General features: G+C 43.4%; 1 protein-coding gene across 4 annotated transcripts in view; it reads left to right on the forward strand.

Annotated features, from left to right (window-relative positions):
• HTR4 (5-hydroxytryptamine receptor 4) overlaps positions 1-12,644 on the forward strand; it is a 210,516-nt gene extending 197,872 nt beyond the window's left edge. For 3 of the 4 annotated variants that reach the window (XM_074960605.1, XM_074960606.1, XM_074960604.1), the window contains one exon: positions 8,755-12,644. Coding sequence is in view for 3 of the 4 variants with exons in the window: in XM_074960606.1 (XP_074816707.1) it covers positions 8,755-8,842 (88 nt within the window). In the remaining variant the exon portion in view is untranslated. The remainder of the gene's footprint in view (positions 1-8,754) is intronic. The other variant, XM_074960603.1, reaches the window with a different exon arrangement.
• The last annotated feature ends 3,781 nt before the right edge of the window (positions 12,645-16,425 follow it).

Genomic DNA, 16,425 nt, shown 5'->3' on the forward strand with positions numbered 1-16,425 from the left:
CAGAATGTTCTTACTATGTACTAGGGGCTGGTGTATACTGCAAACTTACATTGGCATAGCTACGTCTCTCAGGGGTGTGAAAAATCCACAGCACTGAGAGAAGCCATTAAGCCAGCCTAACCCCTGGTGTAGACAGTGTAAGAAAGAACCCCTCCCACTGCTGTAATGTGGTGCAACTGTGCCGCGGTAGCATTTTAAGTGTAGACATAGCCTAGGTCTTACAAGGCTGTGCGGTCCATGAAAAAGGCAAGGGGTTCCAGCTAAGTTAAAGCATTTGATTCAGCAAATGTGTGAATTAAAAGAGATGTACCTACAAACTGTGCACAGTCCCAACTCAGATACTTACAAACCCACATGTACACTGACACAGCTACACGCAGAACACAAATGTTCAATGTACGTGGAGAAGCAAAAGCACACATGTACAAACACAAAACAAACATGCACCTACAGAGACTTTTACTACCCTCAGGTGATACAAAAAAAACCTCTCTATCTCTGTAAATATTGATGATGAAAAACTGTTTCCTTCATTTTCTAGGTGGGGTACAGAATTAACAAACCCCCAGTCAAATCAAATCTTTCCAAGCCTAGTCTGTAAGCAGCTGCAGAACTTGGTATAAGTCTTCCACAAATGTTTCCCCACCATAAAAACAGAAACCAGGCTCCCGTGAATTGAAAATAAAGTTTCCTATTCAGAAAGCACTTGATACTATAAACAGGCAGATTCGGGGGTGATTACCAAACGGAGAGCAGATGTGGCTGCACTCCCTGGAATAGGTTTAGGGAGGCAGAGGTATTCTCTGTCAATCTGTCCTCAGCAAGGCTTAGATTGATGCTTTCGCCATGCTTGGAGGGTTCTGAGTATTTTGCTTTTGGGTTTTTTCTCTGTTGTTGTTACACTTTGGGAATAAATATTTTTATTTGTAAAGGTTAACAAGACTGGAGCCAGCGATAAGCCCAATGTTTATTCAACGGCTTCGAAAAGTGCAGGTAGCTGCCACGCATGAGTTCCCTTCTGTAGTCCATTAGTGAGACAGCTCGAGCCAGCAGGGGCCATCTTCACTCCCCACAGGGTTTTCATGTGCTGTGCCTGCTATTGCAGCCCAAATCCTTGCACTTGTTCGTGACATTGTTCCAGGTGTGGAGTGGCCCCTTGTCCTTGCGGTAGCCACCAAGGTTAATTTAATGTAAGATTACAGACTTGAATCAAGCCAGGGTTCTTGAGATGAAGATGGATATGAGTGTGAGGGCTAGGCCCGGGCTATTGTTAAAGTTAAGAGGACTGATTCTACAGTGCTTTTACATTTTCTCTGCTGGCATGTAATGCTGTATATGGCCATTGGAGAATTCCCTTGGTGTAGGGGGCATCCTGGGCAGGTATAGTCAGTGTAGCTAGCTTTATACTACCCTCACAGAGACCCAGGCGTAAGGGGCATGCATGGGGACTGGGGAATGGGGACAGGCATGTTCCTGTTCTCCAGCTATTTCTGCCTGCTAGAAGGGCGCTGGCACTCTTGGTAGTGGAGCACAACATAGAGTAGCCCTCAGAAAGAGGAGGTACAAAAGTGTCAAGCCACTATTTACCCCAGCCCCCGCACCATGCTCAGAATGGGAGTTGGGATGAATTTGGCCCCTTGACTAGAACAAATCCTGGGTCTAATGTTGGGCTCAGGACTAGAGTTCACATCCAGGAAGCTCAGCCACCATAGCACATTGAGCTTCATTCCAGGGTTAGCTCATGTTATTCTTGCAGGTGACACACCACCCTGGTCTGTCACCTCTGTGAGACAACTTTCCAGGGGCTTTTCTTCTAGGGCAGAGATGCCCACCTTTGCTTCTGCTGGCTTCTTCCCTGCTTTGGTTTTAATACTATAAAGCCCCATAAATAATCTTCTAGTCTCCCCACCGTGATGACAGATAATTCTATAGGGAGCCTTGTAACTAATTCATCCAAGTTTCAACGTTCCCATTGGAAGGAGTGGGACAAGCAGGCACAACAGACTCCCACAGTTCTGGGGACTGTTTTGCAGCACAGGGTAGCTGGGGGAGCCAAAGACTACAAACTATCTTGGCTTTGCTTCCCTAATTGTACAAATCAGTATATGGGGGGGGGGGGGGGGAGGGGGATGGGGAAGAGAGAGGAGCGTGGGTGATCAGCTGAAAGTTTAATGGAGAAACTGCAAGAAAGTTATATCCTATTGGTGATTATTTTCCTTGTATTTGGTGATTTCCCAAGATATTTTAGGATCACAGCCTCCTCATTTCGATCATGAATCTGTCAAGGATTTATCCAGACAGTCACCTCAACTGTGCCGAAAGCTAATTCCAACCATTTAATTAAAAAGCCCATTGTACTGTCAGAAACAGTGTGTGCTGGAGAAGCAATTATCTCCAAATTGGTCATGATCACAATTAAAATACCATTTTGCAAGCATGCAAACAGCCTGAGGCAGAAGTTCCTTTATGGGTAATAATGGCTCTCCTTTATCGGGCATTATTGCTGGGTGATTTGTGGTCTGAAATGAAATGGCAAGAGCACTCTTTACTGAGTTAGGGGAGGAGTCAGCTTCAGACATGATAGGAAGAGTGGGGAGCTATTTCGAATGGAGTTTGATATACCAGCATTTAAAAATCCCATACTAGAGACTCATTGTTGGTAGCAGAACTGAGCAAATAATTTGCAGTGAATAATTTACTCAATGAGTTTAGCCTCTTTTTCTGTTCATGGATTGTGATTTCCTCAGATTTATTCATTATTCAAACCTACTTGACAAATATCTCTTGACATATTTATCCTGACTATTCAGAATCCATGTATGTTGCTTAATTGTGGTTGGTGAGAGAAGTCACATGGCATGTTGTTTCCCGATTGGATGAATATGCATGTGCTTCAAGTGTCAGTGAATGTAAAATTCAGTTGCACAAATGCTTGTGCATTTCAATTTGACATGTGCTTTCTGTGAATGTTTGTGCCTGTAAAGTGAAGATGATGATCCCAGAGAGCAGATTGAATAAAGTGTTGTAATCTGAGATTGGCAGGGCCCTATGATCTTCTACATCTGGACTTTAAAGGTTAGCTGTGTAACAGTAAAGCAGTCTGAAGTGTCATATAAAAGGAGAAACCACTGAGAAACCATCACATAGCACAGTAGTCCTCCAATGGAAAAGTCCTTAGGCAGTATATTTATGAAACCTTCCAGGCATCAATAATACAGAACATCTATTATTCCCTTGTTTTAGTTTTCACACCATGGCATGATTGCTCATTGTGATACAGAATGCTTCTCCCTCCCCCATATGCCCATCTCCCAAGATGGCAAACAGTTGGAATTTTTGGGCCAAGCACTAGAAGCAATATGAAAATAAATTTCTGCCCTGAGAGATTCTACAGCACACTAACAGTTTCTCTTTAGCTCACACATTTTTTGTACAGATGGCACCTTCTTCTGCTAAAATGCCAAATGTGGACAATTCCTTTCTGACTGCAAGCAGAGCTGCATGATATGCTGCCTCCTTTGAGTGTCTTGTATGAAGCCACTTTTCAATGGCTGCCTCTCCTGCAGCTGAACAGACTGTGCATCATTCTGCAACATGGCTGCCGTGCTCGCAGAGCACATGGTCTCTCTTAACTCAGCTGTAGCACAGATCCTGGCTTGCTGATGTTTCCTTGGTGGAGCTTCTTGCACAAATGAATTCAGTCTGACTTGGCACAATATACAAAAATCAAGTCTGCAAATTGTTCTTACATTTTTAGTGACAGAAAGGACCATTATGTTAATCTTGTCTGACTTCCTGTCTAGCACAGGCCATAGCATTTCATAGAATCATAGAATATCAGGGTTGGAAGGGACCTCAGGAGGTCATCTAGTCCAACCCCCTGCTCAAAGCAGGACCGATCCCCAATTAAATCATCCCAGCCAGGGCTTTGTCAAGCCTGACCTTAAAAACTTCTAAGGAAGGAGATTCCACCACCTCCCTAGGTAACCCATTCCAGTGTTTCACCACCCTCCTAGTGAAAAAGTTTTTCCTAATATCCAACCTAAATCTCCCCCACTGCAACTTGAGACCATTACTCCTTGTTCTGTCATCTGCTACCACTGAGAACAGTCTAGATCCATCCTTTTTGGAACCCCCTTTCAGGTAGTTGAAAGCAGCTATCAAATCCCCCCTCATTCTTCTCTTCCGCAGACTAAACATCCCCAGTTCCCTCAGCCTCTCCTCATAACTCATGTGTTCCAGTCCCCTAATCATTTTTGTTGCCCTCCGCTGGACTCTTTCCAATTTTTCCACATCCTTCTTGTAGTGTGGGGCCCAAAACTGGACACAGTACTCCAGATGAGACCTCACCAGTGTCGAATAGAGGGGAACGATCACGTCCCTCGATATGCTGGCAATGCCCCTACTTATACATCCCAAAATGCCATTGGCCTTCTTGGCAACAAGGGCACACTGTTGACTCATATCCAGCTTCTCGTCCACTGTAACCCCTAGGTCCTTTTCTGCAGAACTGCTAACCTAGCCATTCGGTCCCTAGTCTGTAGCGGTACATTGGATTCTTCCGTCCTAAGTGCAGGACTCTGCACTTGTCCTTGTTGAACCTCATCAGATTTCTTTTGGCCCAATCCTCCAATTTGTCTAGGTCCCTCTGTATCCTATCCCTACCCTCCAGCGTATCTACCTCTCCTCCCAGTTTAGTGTATCTGCAAACTTGCTGAGGGTGCAATCCACACCATCCTCCAGATCATTTATGAAGATATTGAACAAAACCGGCCCCAGGACCGACCCTTGGGGCTCTCCACTTGATACCGGCTGCTAACTAGACATGAAGCCATTGATCACTACCCGTTGAGCCCGACAATCTAGCCAGCTTTCTAGCCACCTTATAGTCCATTCATCCAGCCCATACTTCTTTAACTTGCTGGCAAGAATACTGTGGGAGACAGTGTCAAAAGCTTTGCTAAAGTCAAGGAACAACACATCCACTGCTTCCCTTCATCCAGAGAACCAGTTATCTCGTCATAGAAGGCAATTAGATTAGTCAGGCATGACTTGCCCTTGGTGAATCCATGCTTACTATTCCTGATCACTTTCCTCTCCTCTAAGTGCTTCAGAATTGATTCCTTGAGGACCTGCTCCATGATTTTTCCAGGGACTGAGGTGAGGCTGACTGGCCTGTAGTTCCCAGGATCCTCCTTCTTCCCTTTTTTAAAGATGGGCACTACATTAGCCTTTTTCCAGTCATCCGGGACTTCCCCCGATCGCTATGAGTTTTCAAAGATAATGGCCAATGGCTCTGCAATCACATCCACCAACTCCTTTAACACTGTCGGATGCAACGCATCCGGCCCCATGGACTTGTGCTCGTCCAGCTTTTCTAAATAGTCCCGAACCACTTCTTTCTCCACAGAGGGCTGGTCACCTCCTCCCCATGCTGTGCTGCCCAGTGCAGCAGTCTGGGAGCTGACCTTGTTTGTGAAGACAGAGGCAAAAAAAGCATTGAGTACATTAGCTTTTTCCACATCCTCTGTCACTAGGTTGCCTCCCTCATTCAGTAAGGGGCCCACACTTTCCTTGACTTTCTTCTTGTTGCTAACATACCTGAAGAAACCCTTCTTGTTACTCTTAACATCTCTTGTTAGCTGCAACTCCAGGTGTGATTTGGCCTTCCTGATTTCACTCCTGCATGCCCGAGCAATATTTTTATACTCATCCCTGGTCATTTGTCCAATCTTCCACTTCTTGTAAGCTTCTTTTTTGTAAAAAGAAAAGGAGTACTTGTGGCACCTTAGAGACTAACCAATTTATTTGAGCATAAGCTTTTGTGAGCTACAGCTCACTGCATCTGATGAAGTGAGCTGTAGCTCACGAAAGCTTATGCTCAAATAAATTGGTTAGTCTCTAAGGTGCCACAAGTACTCCTTTTCTTTTTGCGAATACAGACTAACATGGCTGTTACTCTGAAACCTTCTTTTTTGTATTTAAGATCAGCAAGGATTTCACTGTTAAGCCAAGCTGGTCGCCTGCCATATTTACTATTCTTTCTACACATTGGGATGGTTTGTCCCTGTAACCTCAATAAGGATTCTTTAAAATACAGCCAGCTCTCCTGGACTCCTTTCCCCCTCATGTTATTCTCCCAGGGGATCTTGCCCATCAGTTCCCTGAGGGAGTCAAAGTCTGCTTTTCTGAAGTTCAGGGTCCGTATTCCGCTGCTTTCCTTTCTTCCTTGTGTCAGGATCCTGAACTCGACCATCTCATGGTCACTGCCTCCCAGGTTCCCATCCACTTTTGCTTCCCCTAGTAATTCTTCCCGGTTTGTGAGCAAGGTCAAGAAGAGCTCTGCCCCTAGTTGGTTCCTCCAGCACTTGCACCAGGAAATTGTCCCCTACATTTTCCAAAAACTTCCTGGATTGTCTGTGCACTGCTGTATTGCTCTCCCAGCAGATATCAGGGTGATTGAAGTCTCCCATGAGAACCAGGGAGTGCGATCTAGTAACTTCTGCGAGTTGCCGGAAGAAAGCCTCGTCCAGCTCATCCCCCTGGTCCGGTGGTCTATAGTAGACTCCCACCACGACATCACCCTTGTTGCTCACACTTCTAAACTTAATCCAGAGACTCTCAGGTTTTACTGCAGTTTCATACCGGAGCTCTGAGCAGTCATACTGCTCTCTTACATACAGTGCAACCCCCCCACCTTTTCTGCCCTGCCTGTCCTTCCTGAACAGCTTATATCCATCCTTGACAGTACTCCAGTCATGTGAGTTATCCCACCAAGTCTCTGTTATTCCAATCACATCATAATTCCTTGACTATGCCAGGACTTCCAGTTCTCCCTGCTTGTTTCCCAGGCTTTGTGCATTTGTGCATTTCACCCACTAATTCCAGCATGGAGCCCATATCCTGTGGTTGAGCTAAAGCATATTTTTAGAAAGCCATCTGATCTTTATTTTAAAGATTTCAAGTGCTGGGGAATCCACCCCATCTCTTGGTAAGGTGTTTCCATGGTTATATCCACATGCATAATGATCAGTATTAAAACAGCTGATAGATATATTAGAGAGGAGCTTGAGCCAGGACAAATTTAGATCCAGAGCCAGTCTTCCCCAAAGTTTGGGTGTGTTCATATCTCAGCTTTTGGTTTAGGCCTTTTTCTGTTACACAGGTCCTAACAGATAGGTACTTAGTACACGCATCCAAAGGCCCTACTCTGCACAGAGGAGTGTGCAATTCTAGACATTCTGTGGCTAGAGTGTTATAAGAACAAATCCTGGGTCTAATGCTATTTGCCTCCCCTCTTCACGCATGCTAAAAGTAGTAGAACTGATCATATTCTTTTTTAAACATGCATTTTAGAACTGGGTAATTGTTTCAGATGTGTAAGTTTCAGATGAAGGAGAATAAAGGCTTGTGTACATGGATACGTAGGCCAGATTTACACTACAGATCTATATCAGTAGAACTTTGTCGCTCAGGGGTGTGAAAAATGCACTCCCCTGAGCGACGTAGTTCTACCAAGCTAATCCCCTCATGTAGACATCACTGTGTCCATGGGAGACGCTTCTCCCGTTGACATAGCAACCACCTCTCATGGAGAAGCATTAACTATGCCAGCTTGTTGGATCCACATGGGGTGCTGAGCTGCTTTGAACATCTGGCCTCACAGGGTGGAACCTGAGAAGTCATTATAATTAATTGCTTCAGTGAACAGCGTTTTTTCCCCTCAAGTTCTGTGGAGCAATTCCATTTTGGGGGGTGTCTGGACTCTTGCAAGGAAGACTGATTATTAGATATGAAGTGTTGCAAGGATTTGTATTAGCCACTTTGGCACCAGTTGCTGGGGAGCCTTCCGATCATCTCACGCCTTCCCCTTTTCACTAAGCATTGCACTCCAAATCCCTTTTACTAGGAGAGACAGCAACCAGAACAATGGGTCTCCACCAGCCTAAGCCAGCAATGCCACTTGCTGTACATAAAGCTGTTTTGAGAAGGGCAGCGTGAGGCTGCCTGGTCGTTTAGATAGTGGAATAAGATAGTGGTAGTTTAGATAGTCCTTACCCCCAACCTTCATTTACAGCATCGTCAGTTAGGGCCCAGAGTCTGTAGGAAATCAATAATTTGTGAACATGAAGTGGAGTTTAGTCTGAAGCATGCTCTCATTTTTCAATCAGGGAAGTGTGTGTATTTCAGGAGTCTCCAGAAGGTTGTAATCCTGTCTGGCAATGATTTGATTGGACGTGAAATGATCAGTACTAAGGACAGCTGAACTACTACTAGCAATCAATTGTTTTTAGTGTACGGTTCACGAGACTCAGAGGGTAGGTCTCTGTGTCACTCTAAAGGACACATACATTCCAAGCCAAAGCAAAGTGATTTTTTAATACTTGCTTTAAAGAGATTCAATTCTGTGTTGACAGCTCAGTCACCAACATCCACCCCAGAATCCTGGGTCTCCTAATTCATTAGCTTGGTTTGTTATGGGTACGTGTTATAGCTCAGACCTACAAGAACCAGCAAGTTCCTACTTTGCAGGGGTTGGGGTTAACATTAGTGTCACAGACATCTTCTGCCATCATGAACAGGGTTTGGATTTACATTTTACTTGGCAGGTGGAGCACGGAAACGGGATATTGGGAGCACTGTGAAGTCACACCTGCCTGGGTCTCAGACTCTCCTGAGAAAAGAAAAGGCTCAGTCTGTCCTTTTTAATTTGCTCTAGTGACTCCTATTTGTTTTGCTTTTCCCCCCACCTAGGTACACAGTTTTACGTAATGGGCATCATCAGGAACACGAGAAGCTTCCCATCCACAATGACCCAGAATCCCAGGAGTCCTGTTTCTAATGAAGACCCTGGCCGGGGAACCGCACACCTGCACACCAGATGATTTTGGGCAGCAGGACTCTAATGCAAGCTCATATGTCTGCATTTCCGTGGTGCCTCCTGTATTGATTTGATAGGAATGGCTAACAGCATGAATATGGTGACTGATGAGGCTGAGGGGACGCAATGTGCAGAACTATTGAGGAGACCTCTCTGTTGCTTCAGGAGGATGTCTGGACTTTATTAACGCAGCAGGGCCTTAATGTCAGTGCTTTTCAGAGGTGTGCAAACTTCCATCCCTGTATACAAAAAGCACACACACAAGCCTTTGCACACACATGCCCACACTGAGATTTATGCTTTTTCGCCAGCTGCCATTTTTTGCTGCATGCCGCCTCTTTGTTTTGTGGCAACAATATTGTGATCTTAAAGATTTCAAAGTCTGACTTGAAGTGGTAATGCTGAACTGCAGTAAATGCCTCCTGTGTCTGCTCAAGATCACACCTATGCCTAACATGGTGCTGTCAGGAGAGATGTAGTGCTTATGTTTTCTTTCTGAAAAGAAGAGGAATTCTTTTCCTTCTCAGTTACCTTCAATGGTGAGATCTGTCAGTATGAGCTGACAATTCCCCCTGTCCAGTGCAATATCAAATAGAAACAGTGTTTCCCTGTAGATACTTTCCAGTGAGGGTCCTCTCCAAGATCTCTGGTAAAAGAGCCAATGAGCAAAAATAGCCCATGAGGATCTAAAATGCAGCCCACAGAGACATATCATCTTTGATATGGAGATATGGCCCACAGAGACTGCAAGTCCCAGCAAGTGCTGCTCTATATTAGCCAGAAAACAGTAGTCACAATCTACCCCATTTTCTACCTATTAGATGCAGTAGTCCTTATTTGGGCAAACTTTGGGCATCCCGCCTGTAAAAGAAAGGTTGATCAAGAGACATAGTCCTTAGGGAATATCAATCTGTAATAGCTCACTAAGTGCCATGTTGATAAATATATGTCATCTAAAGAGCTTTTCTAGCTACAATTGGAAGACAAACTCTTACTTGGGTGTTTTGCTTTTTCTTCCCTCCCCGCTTCCAGTTGTGAGGCTTAAAAAAAAAAAAGCTTCAGAACTTTCAAATGTTGCCCTATGCACCTGTCCTTTTACAATAATCTCATATCCTGCATGCAGATATTACTACATTCCTTGTAGGCAGCTTCCTCCTTTGCATGTAAATGACAGGCAACATTGTAGATCAAGGAACCCTGGGAGTCTGATTTTCGTGCAGTGGGAAATACACAGGTTCTAAACCGTGGGCCTGTAACCTCCTTAGATGAAGATCTAACCCAAAGATGACGGCCTTAGCCTGGAAAACAGAAATGTATTTTGTTACATTGTGGAATCATGTATAGATTTTTTTTTAATGTAAAGAAAAAAGTTGACATTATTTATTATTATTTTTAAAAAGAAGTGTTTTTCCCATTCTAAGCTTCTAAAACATGGGAGTTTAACATAAATATAATTATTATTATTTTATTAATGATCTGTTGCTGTGTGACAGGTATCTACTGTAAAAACAACCTGCTTTGAACAAAGAAAAAGTATTTCTGAGAAAGAGGATTTTGTGCATGATAATAGCAAGCAGCTTTCCAGCCATGGTGTCTGATTAGCCTTCTCTTCCTTGAAATGTTCTTTGCCCTTGGACAAACTCCATGCTAAAGTTTCTCATCGTTGTCTTTTAAAAATCATTAGAGCACTGGCCAGGAATAGCCCTAATTAGATGAAATGGTAGAGCCAAACAATTTAAATTTAGAAAACCCAAAGAGGTTAGCAGCAGGCACAGAACTGTTGGCTTTGAGACTTCATATTTTACTGAGGGCACTGGCAGCAAATATAAGATGTTCTAAGAGAGCGTGTGCCATAAATATAAAGGGAAGGGTAACAACCTTTATGTATGCAGTAAGATAAAATCCCTCTTGGCCAGAGGTACAGAATCCCCTTGCCTGTAAGGGTTAATCAATTCAATTAACCTATTTGGCACCTGGCCAGAAGGACCAATGGGGAAAGAAGATACTTTCAAATGGGGGGGAAGGATTTGGTTTTGTGCTCTGTGTGTGTTCTCTCGGGAGACAAAGAGAGAGACCAAGCAAGTAATCCATTTCCTACTGAATGATACATCTAAAATTACAGGAATAGTAAGTAATAGCAAGGAAATGCGTTAGAGTATCTTTTGTTTTAGCTTGTGAATTTTCCCTATGCTTAGAGGGAGGTTTATCCCTGTTCTTTGTAACTTTAAAGTTTTGCCTAGAGGGGAATTCTCTCTGTTTTGAATCTGATTACCCTGTAAAATGACCTTCCATCCTGATTTTACGGAGGTGCTTCTTTTACTTTTTTTTCTTTATAATAAAGTCCTGTTTTTTTTAAGAATCTGATTGGGTTTAGTGTCCTAAAAACCCAGGGATTTTGTCTGTGCTCACCTGTACCAATTGGTGAGGATATTATTCTCAAGCCTCCCCAGGAAAGGGGGTGAAGGGGCTTAGGGGGAATATTTTGGGGAATAGGAACTGCAAGTGGTTCTTTTCCTTGAATCTTTGTTTAACTCACTTGGTGGTGGCAGTGAATACCATCCAAGGATAAGAAGGGACTTGTGCCTTGGGGAAGTTTTAACTTAAGCTTGTAGAAATAAGCTTAGGGGGTCCTTCATGCGGGTCCCCACATCTGTACCTCAGAGTTCAGAGTGGGGAGGGAACCCTGACAGCTCATGAGAGACACAATTTGAGATAAATACTGGTTCATCACAAAGGCCCAGGTGTAGGTTGGCTTTTCAAAAGTGCTCAGGATTGGCCTAATTCTGCTCCCACTGAAGTTAATGATACAACTTCCATTGACTTCAATGGGAGAAGGGTTAGGCCATTGCTGAGTGCTTTTGAGAAGACCATCCCCAAGCAACTTTACTCCTGTGATTTAGTTCTCAGTGAAACTTTTCATGTGAACAGTGTTTGCAGGATTGAGTTCTGTGACAGTAGCCCAAGCAGTATTGGGACCTTGCATTCATCCTAAGTGGCAAACAAACTAACCAAAAACCAAGTAAACCCTTTTCTCTTTCCCCATAAAAAGGCACTGAAAAAGATCAGTGGAAGATTTCTGTGAGTGAGATGAGACCTGTAGCATGTTGACATGTGCAATCGAGTTTCATTTTTCCTTCTTTCGCTCTTGGAGTATTATGTTTTCCTAATGTATTCTAATGTGCTTTAACAGTATATCTCATCTTAATTTAAAATAAAATCCAGAACACTGTTTTACTCACTCATGGCAAATGTGCAAGGGGGTTCTAAATGGGACATTTGATTCACAAGCCAAAATAATCAGCCGCTCTGAAACAAGAAGTACTCCTGTTCTAAAACCTCATAGTACATTTAGGAAATGTAAATGTCCATGATCTGGGTCACTTCTGGCTAATGACTAGTTGGTACCAAAGTGTAAGAGGTTTCATGTAAGTTAACCTGTCACTAGCCACCTGGCAGCTATTATTTTATAACTACTCAATAGTTTCAGCAACGCTTCTCTGGTCAAAGTAAATCATATTTTCAAACACCACAGCAATGTAGTGCTTCTCTGGAGAACAGGAGGTCTCTTGGTTGGAACCAATCCTTGTTTTTTTCCTTCTCTGAAGTTTCAGTTGCTGCTCATTGATTGACTTCCGTGGTTTGTGAGTTCATAATTTCATGGACCATTCTGGGTAGTGATTTCCATGCCACTTTGGAGCACAGGCCCGGAGACCTGGTCTCAATCTGATTCAGCATAGCAGAAGTACGGTGCTGAATAGTATGTAATGCATAAGCCATTGAAAAAAATAAAATTTCTCTATGTATATTACTGTCTAGTTCACTCCAATTTGTTTGCATTGTTTACACTGTATTTACATGGGACGACCCAATTGGAGGAGCATTCCCAAGTGGCTATAGCACCTCTTGGTGATGCTACGTGAGAGGCAGTGCCTTTCTGATTAGTGCTATTACACTTAGTGGGAAAGCTATGCAGTTCTGAACAATTATACCATACCGTGATGGGGGAGGAAGCAATAAGACATGAATTCCAAGTGCTTTGGACTGCTCAATGACTGTAACAATCATCCTGAAACATCAGGGCAGCACTTTATCACCACAGTTATGGAAGGAAATCAACATTCGAAAGTTAGGAAAACCAGACTGGAAACATAGCATGTTACAGCTGGTCAGAAAGGTCCAGTTTTTTAAAGAGGATCAGATCCTCAGCTTGTGTAAATCAACAGATCCCCACTGACGATGGATCTATGACAGCTAAGCATCTGGCCCAGAGTGCTAAAGTTGTTTCCTCATTTGCTATCTAGTGAATCAGTGTCGGGCCTGATTCTCCCCTGCCTGGCATCCTGTGTCATCATTTTCACCAGTGCAAAGTTAGTGTAAAAAGCCACGCAAGCAAGTTGGTATGGTTTTACACCTGCTTTGCACTGCCTGTAAGTGACTATGCAAATCAGGGGACAATCGAACCTCAGCTTAGAAAATACTGGGGAGCCTATGGGTTACACAACAAGATCCTTAAAGTTTCCTTATCCTTAACAAGTCTGCTATCCTTCCATGTGCTTCAAGACCTTCTCGCTCTTTGCCCACCTCCTTCAGACCTCTCTCCAAAATGCACTTTTTTCATCTCCCAATGAATCCCTATCCTGTGTTATGTACACGTCCCAGCTTGCTCTAATACTCTGACTCCCTTGCTATGTAGTGAGTGTCATGGTGAGAATTTTAAAAATAATGATATTTTACCCATCTTTCTTTCAAAGACCTATTTCTGTAGGGTGAGAGAACAGGTATAATTTTGTGAGACTGATCTGTAGGGCTAGTATCAATTCTCAGAGTATCTCACTGAACATCACAGAGCTGAGAGGAGAGTTTGTTTCTTTCTTTCTTTCTTTCTTTATGCTCATTCTAAAACTAAGAATGCATTCTTGCATTTTAACCAATGACCAAATTCTTTACCACCTCATCCGTGCACTTCAGCACTAACCATCAAACTGCTGCATTGCAAAATTTACCTTCCTGCATCATTTTGCATTCTTGGGCATGCAATAAGTCCCTGAAGTGTAGACTGTGAGCCTCACTGTAATTCTGACTGTTAGATCCTTCGAGATCCAGCCTTTGGCCAGAGATTAAGGGCTAGCATCACGGCTAACTGGTCGAAAGTTGGCTGCTCAACTCATTGCTAACCTCCCATCTTCAGAGGATTGCTCTGTTGTCAACACAACTGATTTTGCAGACTTTCCTAGATCCTGGAGGAGGAACTACTTTCTGATCCATCATGGAGTCTGCTAGTGGGACTCCTGCCGAGATATGCAAAACCAAAGTCTCACTGAGCGCACTTCAGAAAGTTTGGTGATGGTAAAAGAGGATGGGCAAAGAAATGAGATAATTACTTCCAGGGACAGATTGGAGATATCGTCTAACTCTCACCTGCCTGGAGAAGCTTCCTTTAGGTGGGTTTCAGAGAGTATAAAGTTCTCGATATATAATGTTATGTAGAGCAGTGTCATCACATGCCCTCTTCAGTGTGGGAAATTTTCATCTCACAGGAAGATGATTGGGTCCCCCCCCCCGAATTCAGTCACCGTTTTGCTGTAGAAGCATAATAAATGACTGCACCACAAATAGGGAAAAGTTGGTGCCTGCAAAATGGAAGCTCTGAGACAGAGCGCAGAGGAGAGGCCATTCACTTTAATTAGCAGATGATCAAGACTGTCAGGAGGGACATGAGGCAATAACTGGATGACACATGCTCTGTAAATGCCAGCACGTCAGACAGTCAGGGGCTGCATTCCTTATTGAGATATATGGGTACATGGCTGCAGGCCAGGCAGACTATCTAATAAACACCATACATAGAGGTGAAATCTTCTGGGGATTTATGTTCATCCTACTTCCCTCCCTCACTAATATTTCAGGAAAAAGAAAAGGAGGACTTGTGGCACCTTAGAGACTAACCAATTTATTTGAGCGTAAGCTTTCGTGAGCTACAGATCACTTCATCGGATGCATCCGATGAAGTGAGCTGTAGCTCACGAAAGCTTATGCTCAAATAAATTCGTTAGTCTCTAAGGTGCCACAAGTCCTCCTTTTCTTTTTGTGAATACAGACTAACACGGCTGCTACTCTGAAACCTGTTATTATTTCAGGGTTGAATATATGTTCGCACTGTTAATTGTGGAGTGGAGCAATGAATGAAAAGGGAGGAGAGGGGTAACTTAGAGGGAACCATCAGAAATATAGTTTTCAATAAATTATAGAATCCTTTTCAAGCAGTCTGAAAGCCCAACATTTGACCCATGTTAAAGTTGCAGATTATGGTGTCTGTCTAAACAGAAGAAAGAAAGAAATCCACTGCTCTTTGGCTAAGAAATTTATGTAGGACCTATATAAAAGCAATATTCTGTGCTCTTCTATGCCTGCTGGGTTGAAGTGTACTGGCTAAGCTGTGGAGGGAGGACTGGAATAGTAGATAGTGCCAGATACTGGGATTGAAGTATATTGGCAGAGCTGTCTGGGGAACACTTATACAGCTCTTCCACACTTTCCATATCTAACCTGTTTTGAGCATTAAAATTCACCAACACCTGAAAAATAATTGAAATATGATATAAATAACTGATCAGTTGTCAGAGTAACAGCCGTGTTAGTCTGTATTCGTAAAAAGAAAAAAGAAAAGGAGTACTTGTGGCACCTTAGAGACTAACCAGTTTGTTTGAGCATGAGCTTTCGTGAGCTACAGCTCACTTCATCGGATGCATAGCATATCGTGGAAACTGCAGAAGACATTATATACACACAGAGACCATGAAACAAAACTTCCTCCCACCCCACTCTCCTGCTGGTAACAGCTTATCTAAAGTGATCATCAAGTAGGGCCATTTCCAGCACAAATCCAGGTTTTCTCACCCTTCCCCCCCCCCACACACATACAAACTCACTCTCCTGCTGGTAATAGCCCATCCCTCTTTGAAACCTCTCTTTATAATGCGCATGATAATCAAGGTGGGTCATTTCCAGCACTAATCCAGGTTTTCTCAACCCCCCCCACACACACGCACCCCCCTCCAAAAACCACACACACAAACTCACTCTCCTGCTGGCAATAGCTCATCTTACAATGTGCACAGTAATAATCCAAGTTTAACCAGAACGTCTTGGGGGGGGTTTGTAGGAAAAAAACAAGGGGAGATAGGCTACCTTGCATAATGACTTAGCCACTCCCAGTCTCTATTCAAGCCCAAATTAATAGTATCCAATTTGCAAATGAATTCCAATTCAGCAGTTTCTCGCTGGAGTCTGGATTTGAAGTTTTTTTGCATTAAGATAGCGACCCTCATGTCTGTGATTGCGTGACCAGAGAGATTGAAGTGTTCTCCGACTGGTTTATGAATGTTATAAGTCTTAACATCTGATTTGTGTCCATTTATTCTTTTACGTAGAGACTGTCCAGTTTGACCAATGTACATGGCAGAGGGGCATTGCTGGCACATGATGGCATATATCACATTGGTGGATGTGCAGGTGAATGAGCCTCTGATAGTGTGGCTGATGTT

This window comes from Natator depressus, chromosome 8, assembly GCF_965152275.1.
Source record: "Natator depressus isolate rNatDep1 chromosome 8, rNatDep2.hap1, whole genome shotgun sequence".
In the NCBI taxonomy this organism is placed as follows: Eukaryota; Metazoa; Chordata; order Testudines; family Cheloniidae; genus Natator; species Natator depressus.